Genomic DNA, 24,465 nt, shown 5'->3' with positions numbered 1-24,465 from the left:
GAGCGCCGGGACGGCGGCACAGCCCCTGGCTGGGCTCCACGGCTCCTGCCGCCACCTGGTCGCTGGCTGGGCCCGTCACCCACACGGGTGGGAGCGGGTGGGCGGCCGCTGCCTCTTTAAGGGAAGCCGGGGCCGACAGCGCTGCCATGGCAACGGCTTGACAGCCGTGACCGGAAGTGATTGGGGGTCAGAGGTCGCCGGTGCAGCGGGAATATGGCGGCGGCGGCACTGGCGAGGCTGGGTGCTGGCGGCGGCGTGGTCGCGCTCCCCGGGGCGGCGGCTCCCTGAGCGGGGCGGGGAGCCTCCTCCCGCCGTGACGCTGCCCCCGCTCAGGTGAGGCCGGGCGGGCGGGCAGGGCTGCTCCGGCGGCGGGCCAGGCCGGGCCGGGCGGGCGCTGGGCTGGCCCTCGGGGCGCGGCGGGGCTGACCGGCGGCTCCGGGCCTCCGCCGCTGGCCCGGCCCTGCCGGTGTTTCCTGGGCGAGCTGCGGCCTGCCGGGCTGTCTCACCTGCCTCCCGTCTCTCCGCAGGCATGGTCGCTGCGCTGTAGGAGGCAGGGAGCCGCGGCGATGCCAGAGGAGGAGCCGCGGGAGGAGAGCGCTTGAGCTTGCCTGAGGAGCCGCGCAGTGTGTGTGAAACGTGTAGGTTCCCCAAACCTCAGCGCTGCTATGTTTATCACACCTAGAAGAATAAACGGAGGCTTAGTACGATCTCATCCTCAGTATCTTTCCTTTTGGGAAAAGCAGAGCCTCTTGTTAGGGCTCACACACACACAGAAGTCAGTTTTGTCAGCTGTAGCTGGGTGATTTTCCCTGTTTCTGTGTCTGTTGCTTCTCCCCCTGTTGCTGTTGGTTGTGTACCCAGCTGTCTGGGCTACCTTTGCCCTCTCCCAAAGCTAAACTTTGACCTGAATGGTTTCTTGTGTAAGAAGTGCCGGGTGAATATTGGGACAGGGCATGTAACCTCTCGCAGCCTGGCCGTTCAGAACAGAACTGTGGCTGCAGAAAGCTAGTGCTAAAAATAAATGCCAGAATTAAACTGTGTGTGCAGCTTCACATTGCTGCTTATGTGTATTCATTGTGATACAGTACTTGGTCACTAGGCTTTTTTTTTTTTTTTTTTTTAATCTCCGCTTACACTAAGTGGATATAGTGGGGCTATGCTCGCATAATGGGTGGTGTATTTTGCTTATTGATTGCAAAGTGTTTCCATATCTCATTTGCTTCATAGCTGTCACTGGTTCTGATGATACCATCCACTCTCTGCTTTTGGACCCTTGGACGTTTCAGTAGTAGTTACCACAGTGATATTTTAATCTCACTGTGTTACAGTGCAGTAAGTTTGTGCTTGCAAAACATTAACAGATGGTCTTTTTCTTATACTCCCCTTCTTAGTTTACAAATGATGAAACTAGGGTAAAACAGGGAGAAAGGCCATCGTATGTCGTGAACTGAACACAGAAGTCTCAAAAGAGTTGATTGACTTTGTAATCAGACTTTATAGTATTATCTAGTACTCTGAATGTAAAGCTTCAGTGGCAGCTGTACTGTCTGGCTCCTCAGCAAGTCAAGGTGTAGTGTGAACACGTGGTTTGGTCAGTGTGGGCTGCAGCTGCAGAGTGTGGTCTTACTCCTTCGTCATCACTGGGCGTTGGTTACTGCTGCTTTTTGTAGTGGATTTAGGGGCTGGATGGTTGCTGGGACAGTTGATATAACAGTTTTATGGGGATGGCTTTCTGTCAGATGGAAGCTATTCTAGTGAGTGTTTGCGCTGATATGAATGAAAGCTGTTTCTTCTGCACTGATGTAAACCAGCTGTGGGTTAAGTATAACATGAAACTACCTCGAGAAACCAAATCTCAAACTGGTCATTCAGAAAAATCAAGACTACACTTAAAACTTTTGAAAAATTTGGATTAAAAGAAGTCAGCCATGTGTAGGGAATATGTGATAAGAGTGAAGGGAGTGTAAGTCTGTGAAGGAACTTTCCCTACTTTCCAGAGTCCTTTCTCCATTCACGTCTTGCCAAAGAGCTTCTGTGCTGAAAAAGGGAAGTCTCTTACAAAGTCTTATTTAGACCCCAGGGGCCGGTCCACCACGTGTAGTTGGTGAGGCAGGAATCTTGAAGGAAAAATAATGTTGTATCCTACTGTAAAAGCCAAACTGAAGTTGCTTAGGAAAACCTTGATTGTGGTATGTTCCAGCTCCTTATTTTGATGAGTTTTTCTTTCATGGGGTTCCCTACCCTTCTCATAAAACCAATCTGAAAAGAAAACTGTAAGTGTAATGAGGTGTCATCTTCACATCTGCCTGGGGTTTTTAGCAGTGTTAGGGTTACTTGATCCAGCAAATCCTTTCTGCAGTTGCTCAGGTGGCAGGCCGTCATGTGTTTCATCTGTTCCTGCAGAGTCTCAACTTCTTCAGCATCTATTTTTAATAATGCTGGGCTAGATTCTTAATCACCTGAACTGTCTCAGATGTAAATCCTCTTGTCCTTTTGCTGGCTTTCTATTTGAATCTGTCCCAGACTTCTCTCTGTAAAGTTTCTCTCTTAATTTTTGCTTAGACAGTCTCATTTATGTCACTCTTTTTCTGTCAGTTGTCCTGTCCATCAATGTGCTGCTGCTTCCCATTCATCCCACCTCTGCTGTGCCAAAACACACCTTTTTCGTTGGCTGCTTCTTCTTGGGACACACAGTCTTTGTCTCGTTTCATGCTTTTCCTCCTACCTGGTCATCATTTGTGAACAATGTCCCTTATCCTCTGTCCTTTCTTTCCTTACTTTGTTCTGTTGTTCTCCACTTACAGTCTTGTTCAAGGTTGTCCCTTCCTTGTTTCTTCAGGTTGTGGTGCTGAGAACACACAGACAAGATTCCTCATGTTCTGTATGTGGTATTGAGTTCCATAATCTGGTTTAATGTTTTATCAGCTATGGGCTGAGGAGAGCCGCCTTGTTTGCATTGCATGTGTGGTGTTTGGTCAGCACTTAGAGCCAAGAGAGGGGAAAACAGAACCTTTAGAGAGCTGACTTTGAAACGGGTCCCTCCTCATTTTGGGCAAAGGCTTGCAGTTTGGTTTTATGTAACTTTTTGTTGACCTGGCCAAAAAGCAAATTGCTCCTGAAAGACACTTCTGTGTTATAAAATAAATTGTTGCTGCTACTTGGCACAGCGAGATGCAAGAGAGCAATGTTAGCAGACTTCATGAAACCTAGACAAAATGTCTTTTTTTCCTAGTCTTTTTCTCTTGGCTGAACTAGTTTGCTTGTGAACTTGTTTTGCTGTAATAAACCTAATTTAGTTAATTTAATTTATTTGTATTAGGGTTTCTTACATGCTTAGTGATTCAAGACTGGGGGAGTCTTGTCAATCCAAAATGAATTGCGTCACTAGGTTCACACACTATCCTTCCATGAGTTTGAGAAAATTAATTTCCTTTTAATCTGACAGCAGGCATAGGTTTTGGGGTTTGCGTGTGTGATTCCCCCCTCTGCCCCCCAGGGATTCCTTGAAAAAAAACTGTTTTTTTTTCATATTGCTGCTTTTGAACATGCCTTTCCAGAGATGTTTGCATCTGTGATACTAAACCTCCCATGGCTCTTGGTTTATTTTTGGGCATCCTTTGTTATAACACCTGCTATTTATGTTATTTTTGGTATCAAGGGAGCAGGTATTGCTTTCATTTCAGTGGTTCTGAAAGGTATTGCTTCATCTTAAGTGCTTGCTTATTGAGCTTATGGTGGTTTTGTTATTTTTAAGGCATCCAGCATGTCTTACGGTTGAACGAAATCTGTATCTATTTGCTCTTCTCTTTTGATGGCAGCTTCAGTGGGGCCATGAAGGCTGAATTAATAGGCTGCCTGATGGGTCTGTGTGGAGGAGCTGTATGGATCACCACACAAGGCTTGTAGGAAGAGAATTATTTTTTCTTGAAAATCCTCTAGTCTTACAAAATTACTGTTTCAATCGTGGAAGTGTGCCTATAAACTGCTGTGCCCCGAGACATGCTCAGAGTTCCTGGGCACTTTAAAGGATGAATGATTCGTTGTTTTGTACTCCTTCACCAAATCAGTGAAATGGTGGAGCTGGTTGTAGTCGAAGAGTCAAAAGATAACCAAGCACCCAGGCTTTTACAGGAGGAAAAAAACCCACACCCACACAACCAAACCATTGCCAAATCAAAGACAAAGAATAGCAGGCTGCACAGGTGCTGACAAGTACACACTATTGTAATTTGTACAAAGGAATGGAGTTACTTTGTTTTCCTGAAATCCTGTTAGTTGCATCAAACTGGTAATGGTTGTTGCAGAGCAAGATTTAACTTACTGTTCAAAGTAATTGGAATTTATTGTGGTTACACATGAAATGAACATACAGATCTGGGATTAGCATGTGATCATGTTTTTATTTTTTTCCCCCCTTTTAACTCTTGCATGGCCAGTATGATAATGAATCCACCCAAATATTAATTGCGAAGTAACAGAAAATATGCTGTGTGACCCTTCAAATCTATTAGAAGGACCCTTTCTGGTGTTTTAAGGTAGAAATGTTAGTTTTGCTACGTGCCGTATGTGGCACTTCACGCAAGCTCTCGCCACTGGTGTGGTTTCAACAGTGGTAAAAGTGCTGAGAATCCTCTGTTCAGCTTGATCAGCTCTTGGAGAGCCAGAAGCAGTAGATAAAATATTCAAAACCTTCCCACACCCCGCCGCCCCCCCCCCCCCCCCCCCCCCCCCCGAAAATTCTTTATGTCCAAGTAATTAATTCCACATCACTTGGTTATTTTGCTCTTAGGTTTCATTATGGTTACTCTTATCTAGCATTGGTATCGATTTTTAACAATCGATTTCACCAATTTTCACACGAGCAACAATCTACAGCCTGCATTTGTTCAGATCAAGCATTACCATTATCTGTTTGAATTCAGAAGATAATTGCATATCTTGCAAATTACCCAATAGCTGTTTCATCTTGAAACATTTAGAAATCCATTTTAGTTTCTTGTAATTATAATGTTTTAGTCAGACAGCAATCTAAACTTAGGACAGCACTTTGGCAGTGCTATGCTTGTTTTTCTAAAATGAGCACAGTTTCTGTGGTTAAATTTTCCTTTCATTTAAATATAGATTTTAATCAGTGTAGGACAAACTTTTCCAACCATATTTAAAATTAGCTTGAACCATATTTTAAAAAGTATGTTCTCCTAATGTGATATAGTTTATGTAGAAAAATATGTGCAGAAATGAATGTTTTTAAGCTGATTAATGCTTTTGAAGTGTTTTTAAAATTTATTTGCAGAAAACATTTATAGACTGGCTCAAATGTGACTTGATACTAGTAGTCACTTTGTAATAAATACCACTGAAAGCACTTCATACTGTGCTTCTGAAATTTGAAAGGTAGCTGTTCAGATAGAAACTGTAAATTGCACTCATCAGGCAGCTAAGTTACAACATCAAAATGAAGTACAATGCTTGCTGTTCTTCCAGACTTCCATGCAAACGTTGTTTTGGAGATTACTGAAGTTTTCATCGGTTGTTTTATACTTCTTTAGGTAGGGTATAGTTACCGTTTTCAGTTGGTAAGTTGAAATGGTTAATACATTTAAAGCAATTGTCAAGCATTGTTTGTATTCCAAAACAGAAGTGTGAATGAGTCTGAATTGAATCTGTCAGGTAGCTATTACAACTCCCTGAATTACTGCTAAATATTTAGTAGTTGCAGCTTCTAGAAAAAGTATTACCCCCCCGCCCCTCCTGCAGCAACCCGTTACCAATCTTATATCCCTGTTTTTTTAACTAAATGCAGGAAAAAAACATCTTTGATATAACCAGAAAGTGTTCCAGTTGGCAGTGTTCAGAGATCCAGGGAGTTAATCTGTAAGCAGACTGTTCTTCAGATAGACCATTTCTACTGATCACAGGCAGGATGAGATGCTTTCAAAGAGGAAAGTGAGGACAAATGTCATAAGAGATGAGTTGTGTGGGTTTCTGTTATATGGAATGCAGTGTGTTTTTTGTGTGAGATGTGCTGGTTAACTTTGACATGCTGTTTCTTTAATAAATACAATGTTGGAAAAGATACACTGTCCTGCTTTGGACACAGAACTGTGAGAAATCTGATTTAGTTTTTCAGATCCTTTATGCTATTATTCACATGCTAGAAGGATTAGATCCTTCTGGGTTTTAATACTTAATCTTACGGTAATCGTGTCTGTTCAGCTGATCAGCTCCATTTGCTATCAAGATCATGTTTGTTACTGTGATTTTAATGATTGCTAGAATGTAAAGGACATTGGTTTTGAAAAAGCTGATAATACTATAGCAATAGTAAGAAATTGTAAATTTATCAATGACTGGTAAAGCTTATCTTTTTTCCAATTGCTGCAGCGTGTGGTATTACTTTTAAGAAACTTAAATGGAACAAACATTTTTTTAATTTCGCTCAGCAATTTTTCTCATAAACTGGGCTAGCTCTTACCCAGAATTTGTGTGATACAGTGGGAATTTCTCAAGCATTTGGCTCACTGAATAGCAGTTATGCATTTCGTGCTCACTGAGATACAACTTCTAACCCTTCTGGTAAGATAAAGCCAGGAGACAGTGGTAACCATACACTGATCTATGGAAATTAACTTTTCAGAGTGAACCAAATTGCAGACTGGCTTTCAGGTGATGGTCAGAACATGGAACTTGTTCCTAGTTCTGCTGTGTAAATTTTTTAGATTGTGTGTCAGCTGGAGTTTGGGGCCACTTGCTCCAGGGAAGTCCTTACTAACATGACTTACAAAGCCAAAGAAAACTACAAAAGTTTTCTCAAGGATCAAAACAAGTAGAAGAAATACTAACCTGTTAAATCTCTGTTGGGAGTCAGTCCGTTTTTAAAATTAATTTATTTTTTTAAGTCTCCACTCATGGAATACATCTTTCTTTTGAATACAGCTTTTCAGAAAGTGTGAGGTAATACGCTCATGCCAAGGTTGGAGCCAATCTGTAGGGTCTGGTAAGGTAAGGTTAATAATTTCCTTTCAACCTCCTGCATAGACAGGAGCTTTCTTCTGGTATTCCCTCTTAAGCTGACAAGATTTGGTAGTGTTTTCACACTAAACTAGTGAATTCCCTTAAAAAGAAAACAATTTTAGCAATTACATTCAAGGCCTTTTGCCCAGGTCAGTAGATTTGGGACGAGTAAAAATGATGCACTGCCAGTGAACTAATTACGTATAATTCATCATCATAATAGTGGAAACAATTAACATTCTGGGAATTGGTATGCATTTCACATTTGGAAAGAGGGATATTTGGTTTAGTTTAATCTTAAATAATTGCAGACCATCTAGGAAGATGGAATGTAATGTTTTGGGTGTGTTGGATCTTTCTGGACTTTGGGGATAGATTGTTTTAGGAAAGGGTTGATCTTACTGCATTTTGTGCTGTCTCCATGAGATGGACAGATCTTGCACTAGTTTCTGTAGAAAAATACTTGTGAGTTGCTAGAGTTTCCTTAGAAAAATACTTGTGTGTCAATCTGATTTATGAGAAGCATTTTGCAGGCTCATCTATTTCTAACCATTGAAAGTGACAAAGGGTGTGTGTCTCTCAAAATTATGGCTTTGCTTAGAGGAGTGTGTTCTATTGAGAACATCGGGTTTAAATTTTCACTTGAATACCAAGTTTTAAATAAAATCCTGATACTTACCCACTATTTCCAGTGCTTGTGTGGGTCTGCTATAAAATGGATACTTCATTATTTTATCATAAATACTTGTATCTTTAGATCCCAATTTCCAAAATTTACTTAGAATAGTCTTTTTGTAAAAACTTTTTTCACAGAATGTTTTTACTTACGTTGTAGTAAAGGTAGGCATTGTGCTTACTGTATCCCAGTCCTACTCTGAAGAAGGAACCTTGGTGTCTTTCTTAAATACTGAGAAACATTTAGTTTTGCATCCCTGTAGGATACAGGGATGCAGTGTTGAGCAGTGTCAGCTGCACTAAGCAATAAAAAAATCCCACTTTAAGACAATGCTTTAACTGAATGACACATCTCATTTGGATTTTGACAGTGAGAGAGCTGTGTGTTTATCTTGTCTGCCAACTGAACACTTCTTGAATGACAAATGCCTGTGAGAATGTCAAGGGTTAAATAGCTATATTTTTTGTGTGTGTTCTTATTACAGTAGGTCATTGAAGGACCTTGAGAGATGACTGATCTGTAAAATTGAGACAAAGGCTCTGTAGTTATGGTAGTATGGAAATTAATTATAGGCAGAAGCAAGTGTATCTTGAGTGGTCACAATAGGGATATTGCTAAAACGATCCTTGATAGCACAGAAATGTGTATTATCTTCTGTCTAAAGGGAAAACAGCTAAAATAATGGATTATTTGTTAAAGTAATTGCAGTAGGCTAGCCTATGGAAGAACAATAGAGTGTGATAATGCAGCACCCTTGTGCAGTAGAATATGTTTGAAAATATACTAATAGCTGTTACTTTAAAGAAAGAACCTTATGAAAAGTTGAGAGGATTTAGTAAGCTTTGATTGTGACAGTCATGTGTTAGTATGATTTTCTTATGGTCTGCCTTCTCTCTACGCCTTTGCAGCTTGGCAGACCATCGCCCTTCTGCAACAGCACTTGCTGCAACAGCGCTTGCCACGTCCCTGAAGGGCTGTGGCAAATACTCACTTCCCTTTCTTTAAGGGAAGCTCTAAGTTATTCCCGTGTTGCCTGTGATCCCAAGTCTTGTTCATTTTACACATAAACAGTGGCTGTCTACCAGCTGTAAATATGGCTGTTTTTTCTTCTTTAACTTTATGTAAAGCATCCATAAATACCTGTTAAGCAAACTAGCACTGCACATACTGTCCATAGCTTTCTTATCATGAGTGCTAGGCATGCGGAATTAAGCTTGCTTTCAGAACAAAAGGTATCATTGTTGTGAGCAGAATGCTAAAATGAGTTTCCATGTTAGAAAGAAAGTCTCAATGATCTCTCACTGTGCCTTGAAATACAGAAATAGCTGAAAAAGGCATATTTAGGACAGGCTTTTGCTGAAGTTTAGAAGCATGTAATTCATTCTTAAACATAAAGAAACCTTAAAATTTAGGGAAACTGTCTAGTAGCTTTGGACTTCGGTGCAAGATATTCTTTATCTACAGTATTAACACAGATTATATTTTCTAGAAGTATCAGAAAATGACATATTGGCTAGAAGATACACAAAAAATAGAAAATATTAGTTGCAAAATATCGTTGTATATGGACTTCCACAGGCTGCAGAATATTTTAGAATGAAAATTTTCATCAGTACTGAAAATCATCTGATCTGGCAGGAGAGTAATATTTTAATGAATACTTATGACATGACAGGAGGAGAAAGAAATTATTAACAGATATTTCTTCATCACTTAAAGACTGATGTTACTGCTGTAGCTCTCCAGCCATTTAGCTAAGGGTTTACAACCTTTACAGGGAGTATATGTTACAGACTGTAGGGCAAATGCCTTTGTTTGGTCTCAGTATCCTGGAACGATGCCATTTCCCAGGATTTTTTGCATGTGGGACCTTAGTTCTTCTGCATGCAACTGGTGCAAGTCTCCCAGCTCCTAAGAATTTGGGATTTGGTGTTTGTGTGCAGGAGTGGCCCACACTTAGGAGTTGCATCTTTTGTGAGACCTCAATGTCTGTCCTTCTCTTAAGAAAGGTTATGGTGTGCTTTTCTGCTGATTTCAATGTCTGGAATGATTTTAATGTTTGGAGTGAAGTTAGGCAGAACTTTCATTTCTGGTTTGGGAGCTATTTGATATAGAACCATCAATCTCTTGTTCTTAACTAGATGATTATTTGCTTCTTAACATCTCTTCCCTAAGCTGAACCTTACTAAGAGCTAAGATTTCTAATCTAACTAAGATTTCCACCAGACATTTGCTGAAGAGCTAGAATGTAAGTGAAGTACATGGTTGGAATGAGATCTGGAGAGAAGCAAAGTTGTGGGCAAGTTTTTTTCCTTTTTCCAAATGTCAAAGCTTCAGCCACGTTAATAATATTTCTACAAAAACATTATTGGGCTAATTTAAAGCAAAACTCTAGAACTGTTATATCCCACATGGCATGAAACATTCATGCTCTTTTTTCCTGATGTATTAACTTCTTACACAGAAAGGAAATGAATTTTAGAAAGAATGTCATACATAAACCATTTGAGACATTCTCTGTTAAGGAAATACCAGCTGTCAAGAAAGATGCAGCCAATGTTGAGTTATATTAAAAACATTGTAAAGGAAATATTTCTCAAGGAAAAATGGATTAATTAAAACATTTTAACTATTTTTGCTCTGGAAGAAGGTTAGGGAGGTGCTATACAAGCCCCTTCTAAATGCAGCCAATATTAAAAGCCACTGATTTATTTTCTCAGAATGAAGTTGACTTAGGTAAGTTGTTCCTTAATGTAGTATAAAGACATTTTCTGTCTACAATGTAACTAGTAGGGGAGGAAAAAAAAAGACAAGACTTGGAGTCATTATACTTTATTAACTTCAAATTCCATAAGCTTGCTTTCATTGATTCTTCTTGATGGACAGAATTTATATCAAAAAGAAAATAGGTTATGTTTTAGGATTTTCATATTAATGTTTTTATTTGAAAATTGGCTCTTTTCTTAGCAATTCATAGCACCAGGAATCTTTATTTTGCTTCTGTAGAGGAAAATAGTGAAGTGCATATAAAAAGGTATCTGCATCAGGCATGAGAAATGTTAAATATGATAGGATTTACTCTTTCTTTAATCCAGTCTAGCCTGCTGGCTTTAAGGAATTTGTATGCTGAATATGCAGATTTAACGTAATGGTTTGAAATGGAAGCTTTGGATTTAATTGCCACTTTGCTCTTTTTCCCATTAATCTACTGATGCTATTACAGTTCTACCCTGAAATGTAGCAAATACAGAAACAGTTGTATCTGTCACCTGTCTAGATAATGCTCCATCATTATTATTATTATTATTTTTAAATTTAGGTAAAGAGGTTGAAAGAGATGCTTAGATGTTACATTTATGTGACCTACTTTGTATGTTGAGTTTTTTTTATTTTATAAAATCATAAATATTGTATATGAGAATGCTAGGTCTTCCTCTGTTTAAGATATCCTACCTTTTAATTGTAACTATTTTCTGGAAATTTATGAAGATTAGAGTGTTTTCTTTTGTTACTTAAAAATTTTAAAATTACACTTCTCAAGTTACATGATAGCTATTGGAGACAAGCAGCTGTTGTTGCAAATTCTCTTTGCACTAGGCTCATGATCTTAGACTTTGTTAAAATACCAACAGAAGCATAAGTACCAAATGATATATGGCCTAAATTTCTTAATGTCACCCACATCTTCATATTTGAATTGACAGTCTGTAATTCCATTAACACATTACCTTTTTTCTGCTTGAAAAACTTACTGTGCAGGATGGTTTGTATTTTAGGAATGCATTCAAGCTTTAAGGGATGTAGTACGAAGGACCCATTTTACTTCTTGCACATGCTTGATGTATACTGAACTGAATAAAGAAGACTATGGTCATCTGCAGGTTTCTTTAGTGAAATGCCACTGAAGAACTGAACTTTGCTTTTTACTTGATAAGCAAAACATGTAACGTTGTTGTTAACAATAACTAATTGTGATACTTGTACGGAATAGTAAGGTTTCAGGCTGGACACCTATAAAATAAAGCATGCAAAGCTTTCACAGCTGCAACTGAAGCTAATGGCAACTGTGAGTTGTGCTTGTGATGTACTGCACAGTGACAAATACTGGGAAAAAAATTAGTCTGGAAACATTCCAGATTAGGCAGACACAGTTCATGTACTTTGTGCTGTGCATCTTGAGTTACAAAAATATAAATAGGAACTGTTGTGAAAATAAATTACTGACATGTAACATGTTCAGATGGTAGTACAATGAGCATAATATGAAGGAAAAAGAAAGGATTTTTTGTCCTAGTATTTTAATGGCTTAGGCTAATTTTAGTACTATACTATGAGAAGGGACAGAAGAAATACAAAGTAATTTCTCCCTGTTAACCCTGCTGTCAAAGGATATGCGTTGGATGAGGCAGGGTTCCAGTTTGAAAACAACAAAACAAATAAACCAGCCAGGAAGGAGCAGCCTTAATTCTGATATTTGCTATAATTTCTATATGTTTGATTGTGCGGCTTCAGTATCCCAAATGTTTTTTGAGTATAATGTGAAGGTAACAATTCATGAACAGTGTGCTGGGTGGTGCTGAATGCCTCTGATGTTTTCACTGTGAATGTAGCTAAGTGTAATTATGCTGTGGATGACCCCTTACGAAAGGGGATGTTCTCCCTCGTGTAAATTCTGATAGTGCTGTATAAGACCTAAATGCTTTTCAGGCTGAAACTGTCTATTGTATGTTAAGCTCCCACAGAATCACTTCATCCGTAGTCTGAGACTATGCTTTACTGGCAATCTGTTTTATTGTATGCAAAATGATAGATATCTGAGATCAATACTGACTCCAAAGAGAAGTAACTAGACAGAGTACCTGAATATAGTGTCAAGACCACTAATCATGTCACGGTTAGAAAAAAATCTGTCAGTTTTCCAAGTTATTTCTACAGAGCAGTTAACGATTGTAAATGATTCTGCAGTTTGACTGAATTACACAGATTCTATTTTATCCTCTCACTTAAATCTTGCTTTTGTCCAGAGTTAAATAGTTCTTAGTGTATTTACGTATGCATGGTTAAGCATATGGTCATTCTTCCAAGGAGAAGTAAGAAGGAAATAACCTCTTCTAATCTGCCAATTCACATTTTGAAATTTTCTTTATAGTAACTCTTGTGAAAATTGTATTAGCCATCTAGGACCACGTTTTTCAATTTTAGTCTGATGCCTCTGCAATCAAGATGAAGGATTTTGATTGGGATGTTTTTCTTCTGAGAAATTATTACTGAACCACTGTGCATTGATTGACTTGCTGTCTGATTGGTGATAAGACAGGTTTGCCCAATTTTTTTTTGCTTTCATGGTGAAGTTAAGCCTAAAAATGTACTTGAAGTTATTTGATCTAAATACATCTTAGTCTTTTATAGTATTTAGAATGAGACAAAGCTTATTTGGTGAACTGGCATCTTTACAGGTGAATAACTTGGAGAGATTCATTTTGAATGAGGTGTGAAGCCCAGAGTTTTAGTTTTATCCTACTTTTATCAGTTAAATCTTTTCTGCAGCTGTTGATTGAGGACACAGTAATCATCTTTACAGCTACATCTGGTTACATATTACAATTAATATCCTGAATCCTCTGCCAGTGAGAAATAATACTCCTCTATGCACTTTGAAAGTAAGAACTTCTGGGGGAAAAAAGTTATTGCTACAAAGTGTATTTCCGTTATCTGTCCTGCATAACAGAAAGTGACTGAATTATATTATCAAAATGTTTAACGACTTTACCCAAATTGCAGTTTGTAGAAGTTCTTTAATAGGGCATCTTGCAGGTGAGTTGAGCTGGCTCTTAAAGCATAGGAAAACCTACTTTCAGTTTAAAAAGGTCATTTATGATATATCTTGATGTAATTTTCCATCTATATGCATGATATCTTTATCTGATGGTATAGAAGCTAGAGATGGAAAGTTATAAAGAGAAATTATTTGACTACATTAAGTGTTACGGGACAACTGATAGATGACTTCCATTAGCCATGTTGTGTTGAACTGCAGCCAGCCGTTTTGCAATATTTTAAATCCCTAACATTCCTGAACAACTGGAGAAAAATCCTTTTCTGATATTCCTTCTAAAAAGGATTATTATTTATTTTTGTTGTAGTTTCGTCTAAGAATTTCAGTGAAGTATCAGGAAATTATTACATTTTTCCTTAGTGACTAATGCAGTCAAACCTGATTTGAAGCTTGGAATCTGTTACCAGTAAAAAAGGCTTACAATTATGCTGTTAGAGGTTTTGAATCCCTTTAGTTTCTTATTTCCTGTAAAATACCTAAAATCCCACCAGTCTAAGTCATAACCTATTTATCTATCCACCTTATTTGTATTTGTTGGATAGAGAGTCCTGTAAGAGCAATCTTGTGCAAAGCTAGTTTTGCAAGTTTTCCCTTGTTCAGTTCATTACACTTGTGTTGATGCTTTTCCATTTCCAAACACCATCAAAGTTTCCGGTTTATCAACATTTTGGGGGGCAGAAAGTGATTGGTTTGAGTTTCTTTGTGCTGTATGGTTTGAAGATAAGATGTGTCTGTAGGAGCTGCCAAACTGAAGCCTGAAGCAATGCCAGGACATTTATGCTGAGTTTACTAGATGCCTTTCTCTACTTTATTTCTTGCTCCGTCACCATTAATCTCTTTCTTCTTTGCTACAATATTAGTTATTAAAAATTCTGATGTCCTAAGAAATGCTTATCAAATAACTTCTCATTGGTTTGTTTGTTATATCCTTTTTGTACTGCAGATTACTGTAAGATTGTTCTGGAAAGCACTATGAAAAAGTAATGGCTTAATATAAAGAAATGAAAAGGATCTTTCAGCTGTTGCTTGTATCTTCTGGTTTCCTGAAATGTTTGGTATTGGTCCTTTTACTAAAATGTGGAGGGAGAGGGAAATGTTCTAAAATTAGTGAACTTTTTTTTGGGGGAATATATTTACCTTTTACTGAAGTAGTTTGAACTAATTTGTGAGGCCATACTATGACACAGAATTATTAAGACTTTATACACACTACAAAAAGCTTTAGAATTGAGAACAGTTTCACCTGTTTCCCTCCTGTCATTTATTTTGGGCAATGACTGGTATGAAAATGATGTCTTTATTTTCGTGATCTTCATGTTTTGTCTTTTAATCTCTTGTTAGTTTTTCTCCCAGCCTTGCAATATTGCAAAACAACACTATGAGTTTAATTATTTGCTAAACTGTTTGAAATGGAGCTGGGGACTGGTGAATTTTTAAGTGACTTCATAGTTTCTTAATTTTGCAGCTAGCAGGGAGGTATTTTCAGAATCATCGGCGTAATTCAGAGTTTCCTAAAAGTTGGCCTTAATTATTCTGGTTGGAGTTAGGACCAGGCCCAAAGGAATTATTCTAGTGGTTAAAGATGGAAACTCCCTCATGCTGAATTTGGAGGGCCATAAGCTGTCTTTATCCTTCTTGTAGAAACTATGCAGCAGCTAAAGGCACACTCAGGGGCTTAACTTCCCAGCTAGTAAGGATACTCTGGATGCTTGCAGAAATGTTTAGGATCGAGACCCTACACAAATGCATACTAGATGTACTGGAGAGAGTTCAATGAAGGGCAACAAGGATGATGAAAGGACTGGAACGTCTGACGTATGAGGAAAAGCTGAGAGAGCTGGGGCTGTTCAGCCTGGAGAAGGGAAGGCTCAGGGAGGGGGGCTACAAATACCTGCGGGGAGGGTATGGAGAGGACAGGGCCAGGCTCTTCTTAGTGGTGCCCGGTGACAGGACTAGAGCCAGTGGGCCTAAACTGAAACAGGTCAGAAAACATCTTTTTCCTGGGAGGTTAAGTGAGCACTGTCACAGGTTGCCCAAGGAGGTTATGGAATCTACCTCAGAGACCAGGCACTGTCTTGGGGGACTGGCTGGAGGGGGTCCTGTCAGAGCAGGAGGGTGGGACCAGATGACCTCCAGAAGTCCCTTCCAGCCTCAGCTGTTCTGTGTGATTCTGTTGTGCAAATGTCATACAATCTTCATTGGTTTGAGATCACCCATAGGTGATTTGCAGGGGAAGATGATTCTCCTTAAAATAAAAGATACCTGACGTACTCCTTTAAAGCTCTTATCAGCTTCAGAGGAGATAACTACTTAGCTTAAAGATGCAGAACAAGGAGTGTTATTTGTGTAACAAGGTCCCTTTCCACTTTTTAGTCTTAGGAATCATGTGAAATGAGAACTGAAGTGGCGGTTTCAGATGCCGTTAGAGCAATTTAAAGGTATATTGTAACTAAGCCACCATAGGAAAATAATTATTTTTTCCTGAGGGAGGAAGGACATAAGCACTTGCTGTGTACTGTGTTTTGTTCTACACTATTTTCTTTTCTTGTGTACTGGTCTTGCACTATAAGAAGGGAGAGAAGGGCTTGAAACACAGGAAAATGTGGTTGTTAAGCCACAAAAAAAATAAGAGGTTTCAACAGCATGCAGAGTATCAAACCCAATTTCTTTCGTTCTTGATTTTGCTTTCATTTTGAGAGTGACAGTTTAAAGAAAATGATAAAGTTACTTTCCTTTAGGTGATGGAAATCTGCTTGTCTTTTTTGTAATGAAAGTGCTCCCATTTTGAAATGCTTGTTTATTTTCACAAGTTTGGAGCAGCTTTAAATTCAGTGACTTCAAAATGTGCCTGTACATTTTAATTGGCCTTCTTGACACACACTTTGTTGTTAAATGAAACATTTTTATTGGCACAAAAATATTTGCCCCACCTATTTTCATTTGCAAGTGGTTAGAACGGTAACATTAAGGGCTGTTTAAAGTATATGAAGTGAGTTCTGGGGTCATTCCCCACCTGTTGTTTATTTTGGTTTATGCAAGAACAGTGAAAAGTAATCATGTTGGTGAAGTTCTGCCATCTGCGTAGTGGTTTTGGAGGGTAACATCACTGTGTCCTGTAAAATGTAGATTTAGACGGTTTACAATTCAACAGGTTTGGTTGGCTTCTTCAAGAAAAACTTGGGACTTTTAGAACAATGAACAGTGAATGTTGGCATGAAAGGTCACTTCTTAGCTTTAAAGTAACCTGGAGTACATTGTACTGAATTATGGAACAAAAGACTGTAAATACAGAAAATCTTTGATTAACTTTTCCTTTTCAAAGTGTCTTGACCTTTGAGTTCCCCTAGCTGACATTTTTAGAAGACTTTTAGTATTATTTCCTTTCACTTTAAAGGGTTTATTTGCATATTTGCTCCCACATATTGCATTGTCATCTTCTCTGCCATTTGATTTTCTTCAGCTACAAACGGCATCTATGTGTCATATCAGCATGGTTACTGTAGTGATACAGTCCTTTTATATAAAATTCTAGAAATGTATTTGCATTTCTGTAAGTAGATGTTATCTTCGTAAGCAAAAGAAAAAATAAAGGAAACAGGAGTGAAAAGGGGGGGGGGGGGGAGAAAGCAAAGCTGATAAGCAACTACAAAAACATTTGAAAGACAGCCTAACATTCAAATTAGGAGTAAATCACATAGGATTCACATCATGTATCTTTCTATTTTTAGTTTTGAAATTATTAGCTGCATTTTCTATTTAAAAGTAATGACATATTTAGTCAGACTTAATGCAAGTGAATCATAGTATTGCATTGTTATTGTATAACATAGTCATTGTTGGTTGTGTTTCTTGTACTCTTTGTAATTTGGAGGGGAAAAAAAACCCTTCTCTGTGCTCTGGAAATTGCTCAGACATTTCATAGTCTGGGGTGGTGATGAATAAATTACACTATAAATAATGCAGGCAACAGGAATACATATTTTTGTTAGGCTAGACTTCTCCAGTTGACATCTTTCTTTCCTTTTCTTTACACGCTCCCTGTGGTGTCAGCAACGTAGGCTGTATAAGATTATGAATAACTTTTTTACAAGGAATTATTGCAGACTTGATCTTTTTACATGACTGTTCGTACTGGTTCTACTGTCTAAGCTGGTAGCTCCCAGCTGTTCTTTAAAGGTCATGCTAGCAGTGCCTATTAATGTGGCCGTGTCCTTCCTCTCCCCGGTTCCTATCCTGCTGTTGCTGCTGAAGAATGGCAACTTCTTCCAACAGTTAAAGGTGGATTAAATCCAAGTAGTTGGCACCTTGGCCAGCTGGCCAGCTCAACAACATCTTCCTGGGTTGGAGAGACAGCATCCCTTGCTCTATAATAGCTGTCTGAACAAACCCCAGATGTAAGGTCTAATTTTCTCCTTGGTACTTTTCTTCCTCTTTAATACTACGTTCCCTGAAGCCTTGAAGTTGTTTTACACAATCTGACGTACTGTTTGCAGCTAACTGCTTTCTAGTAAGATAGTCCATAAAATGGAAACTTTTCCTTAAAACAGGGTACAGAGTTTAGACTTTTTAATTTTATTTTAAAGATTCCAAGAGAAGGTTGGAGGGTGGTGATGAGAATCGCTGGCCCTTTGCTGTTGGGAAGGTTACGGGATTTTTAATCACCTCACTTCGCACTGACCACCTGCTACGGATAGCTGAGCAAAACTGAGGGTGGGATTTGACCCTTTGTTGCTTGAATGGGCAAGTTGTCTGGCAGCTGTCAGTCCTTTTCCTTTATGGGTTTGGATACTCAGCAAGAGTGAAGAAGGGTTTAAAGATTGCTGATAGAACAAAGGGATTTGGTCTGTTTATATAGCAAACAAGATCAGCCTGCTAGTGAATGAGTAATGCTAAGAAGGATATAAGCCCATGTATTTTATGTCTTAAGATAAATGTTAACAGAAACTAAGAATAAACTCGCCATCATTACCTACTGCAGGCTTTCTTCCTGTGCCTTCTTGTGAAGTAAATGGTTCAAGGCACTGTCGGACAGGTTGGCTGGGGGAACTGCTGCTGATTCAGTTTGGCAATTTCTGTGGTTTTTCCACTGGTCATTTCTTTCTTCGACATCATACAAGATAACAAAGTCTCTTAGGTCAAGACACTGTAAATATTCATTCTCCATAAATGTTGTTCTGTTAAACACAAGTCAGATCTGAGTTTATAGAATCCTTTCTTTCTTCAGCCTGGGCAATTTTCCAGTTTTCTGAGGGCAAGCAGCCCAGCAAACACTCCTTCAGACAATTCCTCATCTTTCTCCTTTTTCCAGAATGAAAATCCAAAAATATCAGCAGTGGGGGCCAAATAACAAAGGAAAAGTGGGTGTTGCCACTTCTTGCCAGATTTTTTGTAAATGTTCCTCTCCTTTCCCTATCCCGGAATAATAACAAAACTTCTCAAAGAATCCACAAAATAAACCAGACTCTTTCAGCCTCTGATCTAATTTAGAGTAGATGCCATAATGAAAATGCTATAGAACAAGTACTGTAAAGCGTATACTTTTTATCTGACTGTTAAGGTTTTATTCATCTGTAAAGGCTGCAAGACATTCTAGGGTAACTGCTAGGTCCCTGGTGCTCAGCTGTTATTCCTGTTTCTAGGGTATTGACTGGGTTGATGCTAGTTGCTCTTTTACTTAAGAGTGAGGAGTCTTACCTGAGACATGAGTGGGTAGATTCCATAGTTTAGGCCAGACTGGAGTGAAATTCTGTCATGAGGAGCTAGAAAACCAGGGGATACAAGCTCCAGAGAGAGTGATTGTAGGCTGGAGGTTCTCTGATCCATGTCTGCTTGTTCCCCCTCCAGCTTCAGTGACACGATCAGTAGTAGTAAGTAGGGTGAGGGGGTTCGGTAGACAGTGAGATCTGGGGATTGGTGTTAAGCAGACCAGATGTGGGATTAGAAACCAAGCTGTGCTGGCAGTATGAGATAATAGAACTGAAAAGCCAAAGATCACTGCTGAGAAGCAAGATCAGAAACTAAGGCAGAATGACAGCAAGAGGGACAGGAAGCAGGTTTTTGGAGCAATAACCAGGACGTTATCTGCAGCTGCAGAGTAGCTGTTTGGGTTTCTTCTATACCAGATGTGTGTGGCAACCATGAATGGAGTTCACAGGGTCAGTTCTTTAACTCATTGAACATTGGTGGCTGGCTGCAGCTTGTCTGTCTTGAGTCACGTGTGCTGCCCTTTTCTACAGGTCATTCTTATTTTAGTTTAAATTCTTGGGGTTACAATGAATTCACTGTTGTGAAGGTTTAAAGAGATATTTTTTTTTTTAACCCAATGGTGTTTTATATCAACAAGTCATTGAACTTAACCGTGTTCATACGTGTGGTAGGAAAGAACAGTTTCTTCATCAGTGGTATTACTAGAGGAAGTTCTGCTGCATTCAAATTCTGTGAGATTACTGCCTTTTGATCGGTCAGATCTATGTGATTGATCTGTATAATGCAGTGACTGTGTATGAGCTGTACCATGACATATTCAAAGAATTAATAATGGATGCCTTGAAACCATTCCTACCTGTGTGAGTCATGGTGGGACTTGTGCCCTCCCTAAGATGTATTTTGAGGATCGTAGCTGTGAGCATTCTCCAAAGGGCAAGTATCTGTGAAGTATTTCCAGGTCGATGACTGTCAGAGTGGAATTCTTCAATTAGAGGCAACAGCCACCCAAACTGAGAAATAGTCTGGAATCTGAGGACCATGTCTGTGTAAGAAAAGAGTTTTTCAGTTTTTTTGCTTCTGTTTTGATTTTGATTGCTAATATGGTTTTTGGTTTGTGGGTTTTTTATTTTTTATTTTTATTTTGGAGAGTGCAAAAGCTAGAAAATTCAATGCCTCCATTCCAGGCAGTGTCTCATTGGAAGACTCCTGGAAAACCACACTTGTTCTAGAGACAAACATAATGTCATTTCAGTAGCAGAATCCCTTTGTGAGCCTCCTGGGAACAAATATTTTGCATGAAGACTCCATTTTTCTTGTTCTGAATTCAAACAAATTACCCTGCAGACTATTTGTGGTAAACTTTTCTTGAGAAAGCCTTGAGAATCAAGACTGAATCTGAGTGCTGTTTAGAAACTGTAAGTGTGAGAACAGGTAAATGTATTGAGCAGAGAGTGCTGTGCCTTGGTCTTCTGAGAAGCTGGGAATATCAGTGTCCTTTAGAGCTTCCAGCTGGTGTTTCCATCTGTTCTCCAGACTGTTGTGCTCTCCGTAAAAAAGTATGTTGACCTGGAACAGCAAAGCAGCTTTCTTTTTCTTTCTTTAATTAGGTGGTGACTTAAGATATTTACAGAGGAAAGAATAATTTGCTTAAGCGAATTGATAGTAAGGGTGTTGAGGACCTCTCTTCATCTCTAGGGATCTTTTTGTCCCCTTTTGTGTCGGAACAATCCCAAGTTTTTTGTTTCTGTAGTGCAGAGGCAAAGATAGAAGGCTGGCTCAGAGTGTCAGAGAGGGAACCAAGACATAAATCCAAATGACCTTATTGGGACTTTGACACATTTACTTTCCAGCTGATTGAGAACATAGCCACAAGGAGAACGTGCTTGGGAATTTTCCACCTGCCCATTTGACGCAGGACAAGAAAGAAACCATTCATTTACTGACGGCATGTCTGAAAACTGGAAGTGGAATGATTATTTAATGGGGGTTTGGCAATTTGATTCATAGGTTTTGAATGCTTGTAGTTGCCAGTTCTTGATGCAATACATTTTTTATTTATTTATTCCATGAATAAAAAGGTGCAACAGACAAATCTGCAGGGTGTCAGAGCATACTGTGGTCTACTCTGTTTTGTTCTCCCTCTGATAGCATGATAGATAAAAGTATTTTGAGGCCTGTCCTCTTCCATCAAGCCTCTGGGAAAGAAAAAAGAAAAGGTGGGAGAGGGGGGACTGAGCATGGAAAATTTTATAAAATTGCTCATGGGTTTCCTTTTCATGTGAAATTTCCCTGAAATTTTCCCCATGACTCATTTCCTGCTTTAGTCCTTTTTAAGTCCATAGCTTGGGCTTTTTTTTTTTTTTGGTTTTTTTTTTTGTTTTCCTCCAAGACAAGTAGGTAGCTTTTTCCTGTCCAGTGTGACATGGATTTTGCAAAGGTGTATATTCCATGTTGAAGTTATTCTGCATCTTCTGAGTGCTTAGACATTGCAGTCTATTCTCCATAGGGACAGGTGCCCTCTTTTCTCTAACTTCTCTTTAAGGCTCATGAGCAAAGAGGGGAAGCAAGGAATAAACTTCCAAAGAAAACTGATATCAGAGGTGTGTTGTGCGAGGGAAGAGGTGGTGGGAGGTAGAATGTTTTATTTTACCAGATGTCTATTGGTTGCCAAGGTCTTGTGCTGACAGAAGGTGACTGAGGGAATTTCTTATGGTTTCATAGCTTCTGACTTTTCAGTTTTCAGTTCACTCTTTCTGCTGGATATAGACTTCTCTAGAACTCATCCCCTGAAATGCTGCCTGGCAGCTTCTGCAGTGGTAAGGGCAGCTCTTTTCTGGACCAAAAACTGGCATGACTAATTCTTTTTTGTTGGAGAAACAGAAATACTGTCCAATGTGAGAGATGTAAAAGGCTGATAGAACGCCGGAGTCTTTTACCAATGTATAGTCATTGCCACTCATATGTTCTATGGAATCCATAAATACTTTACTTACTGTGAATGTATCTAGTCTGACCAAACTCTTGGACATGGTTAAAGCTCTACAACGTAACTTTCCTTATGAGGAGAAAAACATAATTGAGACTCTTGGGGTTCTTCTAGTACCTGTAAGGTAGAGCTTACGACTTTTGTAGAAACATGCACAATGATATATAGTATGTTCTTCTACTGCAATTAAAGTTTAGTATAACAATTCAATACATCTGAAGCATTGTGAGCCCTTGAAGATCTTGGCAGTGTGTTTTGGAATATCTTATTCCATAAAACTTTGTATGATCTGATCACCGAACTATCTGAATAATCCTTGCAGTGAATTAAGACCTGTCCTCTTTTTCCTCTCTTCTCACCCCTTCCCCCCGCCCCAGGATTCAGATCAACTGTATTATTTACGAGACCTGAATCTGTTGAAAAAGCATGTGATCTCCCTAGTGAAACTCTTTCAATTCTAAATGATTAATTTGTTGGAAAATGAAGCTAAAATACTGTAAGTAAAATAGCCTGCAGAGGTTAATTCAGTTTTGATCTATGCATTGGTAGTATCTTTGATTTATATGAACAGATGCTACTTTTTCTTAACTAGCTCTTTCCTTTCTCTAAACTTATAAGCCACCAAATGGAGAGCCTTGAATGAAGAATGTAGCTTACGCTTTAATTGGAAACATACCTACCTGTCCTGCTCATAAGCAGTGCAGTCATCCTGATGTTGAAAATGTCATGGTTAAACTTCTTAATCCCTTATGAAAAAGGAGCTTAATTTGTATAGAAATTATGCTGACTACTTAGGCTCTTTTCATATCACTAACAGCATAATTTCTACTAGTTGGATAAATTACTACATCTGAAACATGTTTGGGATACCTGAAAAGGCAGTCTTAAAGAACAAACTGAAAGCTGAAATCCAAAATAAGATTGAATTAAAATAATAATAAAAAATAAAACTACCCCCACACACCCTCCCGCCCCAATACAACTAGGGAAATCTTCCCTGCATTAACTTGCAGTAACCATGTCATAGGCACTTGCAAATACTGAAAGTGGCAATTTCCTCGAGTGGCAATGCTGGCTTCGTTCCCCTTTCTAAAATGAGGGGAGTTTTCCATCCAGGAGTAGGTAGATGTATTGCAGCTCACTTTTGATTTAGATGTGTTTATGCATTTCCACGTGTAAAGTGTAAATTCGTAGCTCATTTTGAAGTATGAGTACATCTAAGCAGTGATAGATGCTATTTAGCTGTTTGCTCCACCAGATAGAAACGCTGAGTAAAAACTTGCTGCTGTGTTTGATTTTTACAATCCTGTTTTTATGTTCTTGTCTCTGAATATACATGTAGCTGTATTTGTTGAAAGGCCAAGTTCTTGTAAATCAGATGCGTGCTCAGAAAGACTCTTGATAAACTAGGGAAACTAAATTTCCCAGCTTGTTCACTGTTTACTCTTTTGAGTTATGAATAAATTGGCTGAAGACAAATGTGGCTCTTTCAGAGTCAGCCACATACAAGCAAAACCCAGTGAGTATAGTTGTCATGACAAAAGGTGAAATTTTTTCAGATCAATGGGACACTTCAAATATTACCATTTTATTGACTGTACTAAATAGTCCATTATTGAGGACTGGTAGCCTATTACTAATGTATTTTACGCATATATATGTGAAGAGTGTGTATGGGGCCTGAAGCTGGGGTCCTTATGGCATTAGTAACAGATTACATCCTTGACACTATTAGAGAGTAAGGGGTTAACCTCACAGCATAGTGAGTAGAGAATCTTTGTCTGAGGTGTTTTGTCACCTGTAGGTTATTTTTTTTTTAATTTATAATTTCTTTTGAAAATAGAACTGGCTAAGGGAAGATTCTGGTGGTGATTGCAATGCTTGCCCAGCGTGCATCTGGCCTAGGATGGTCTTTGAATACGTGTGATTATATGGAAAATAAGTTTGGTTGGTCAAATTCAGTAGTGTAATGTGTTTACTGTTCATGATATATTCTCTTTATCCACTTTACCAAAATGAAGACTGAAATTTCATGGTTAGCTTGCAGTTGTCTTTATGGAAACAAAACTATTAAATCAGAACATGGGTCAATAGCCTAATAGTGGATGATGTTCGGTATCTGTGTGCTGGTATTTTCAAACCTTTTGGAAGGCTGTTCTAGGCAAACTATTGTTGGCTGAGTGAACTGAACTGAACAGCCTTCCATAAACATTTGATTAAATGATCTAATGATATCTTCTGGCTTTA

At 38.9% G+C, this 24,465-nt stretch overlaps 1 protein-coding gene across 6 annotated transcripts in view; it reads left to right on the top strand.

The window, feature by feature from the left end:
• Positions 1 to 24,465, top strand: part of LCLAT1 (lysocardiolipin acyltransferase 1) — a 120,453-nt gene that overhangs the window by 3,227 nt on the left and 92,761 nt on the right. Inside the window, exons 1-3 of one of the 6 annotated variants that reach the window (XM_080408831.1) lie at positions 34 to 333; positions 528 to 638; positions 22,596 to 22,714. In XM_080408831.1, the coding sequence (XP_080264957.1) occupies positions 22,680 to 22,714 (35 nt within the window). In that variant the 5' untranslated portion in view covers positions 34 to 333; positions 528 to 638; positions 22,596 to 22,679. Of the gene's footprint in view, positions 1 to 33; positions 334 to 527; positions 639 to 22,595; positions 22,715 to 24,465 lie in introns of those variants that run through there. The other 5 variants (XM_080408832.1, XM_080408833.1, XM_080408837.1 and 2 more) reach the window with 5 other exon arrangements.

This window comes from Falco punctatus, assembly GCF_963210335.1.
Source record: "Falco punctatus genome assembly, chromosome: 12".
In the NCBI taxonomy this organism is placed as follows: Eukaryota; Metazoa; Chordata; class Aves; order Falconiformes; family Falconidae; genus Falco; species Falco punctatus.
Note: the sequence above shows the minus strand (reverse complement) of the source record. Positions and strands in the feature narration are given on the sequence as shown.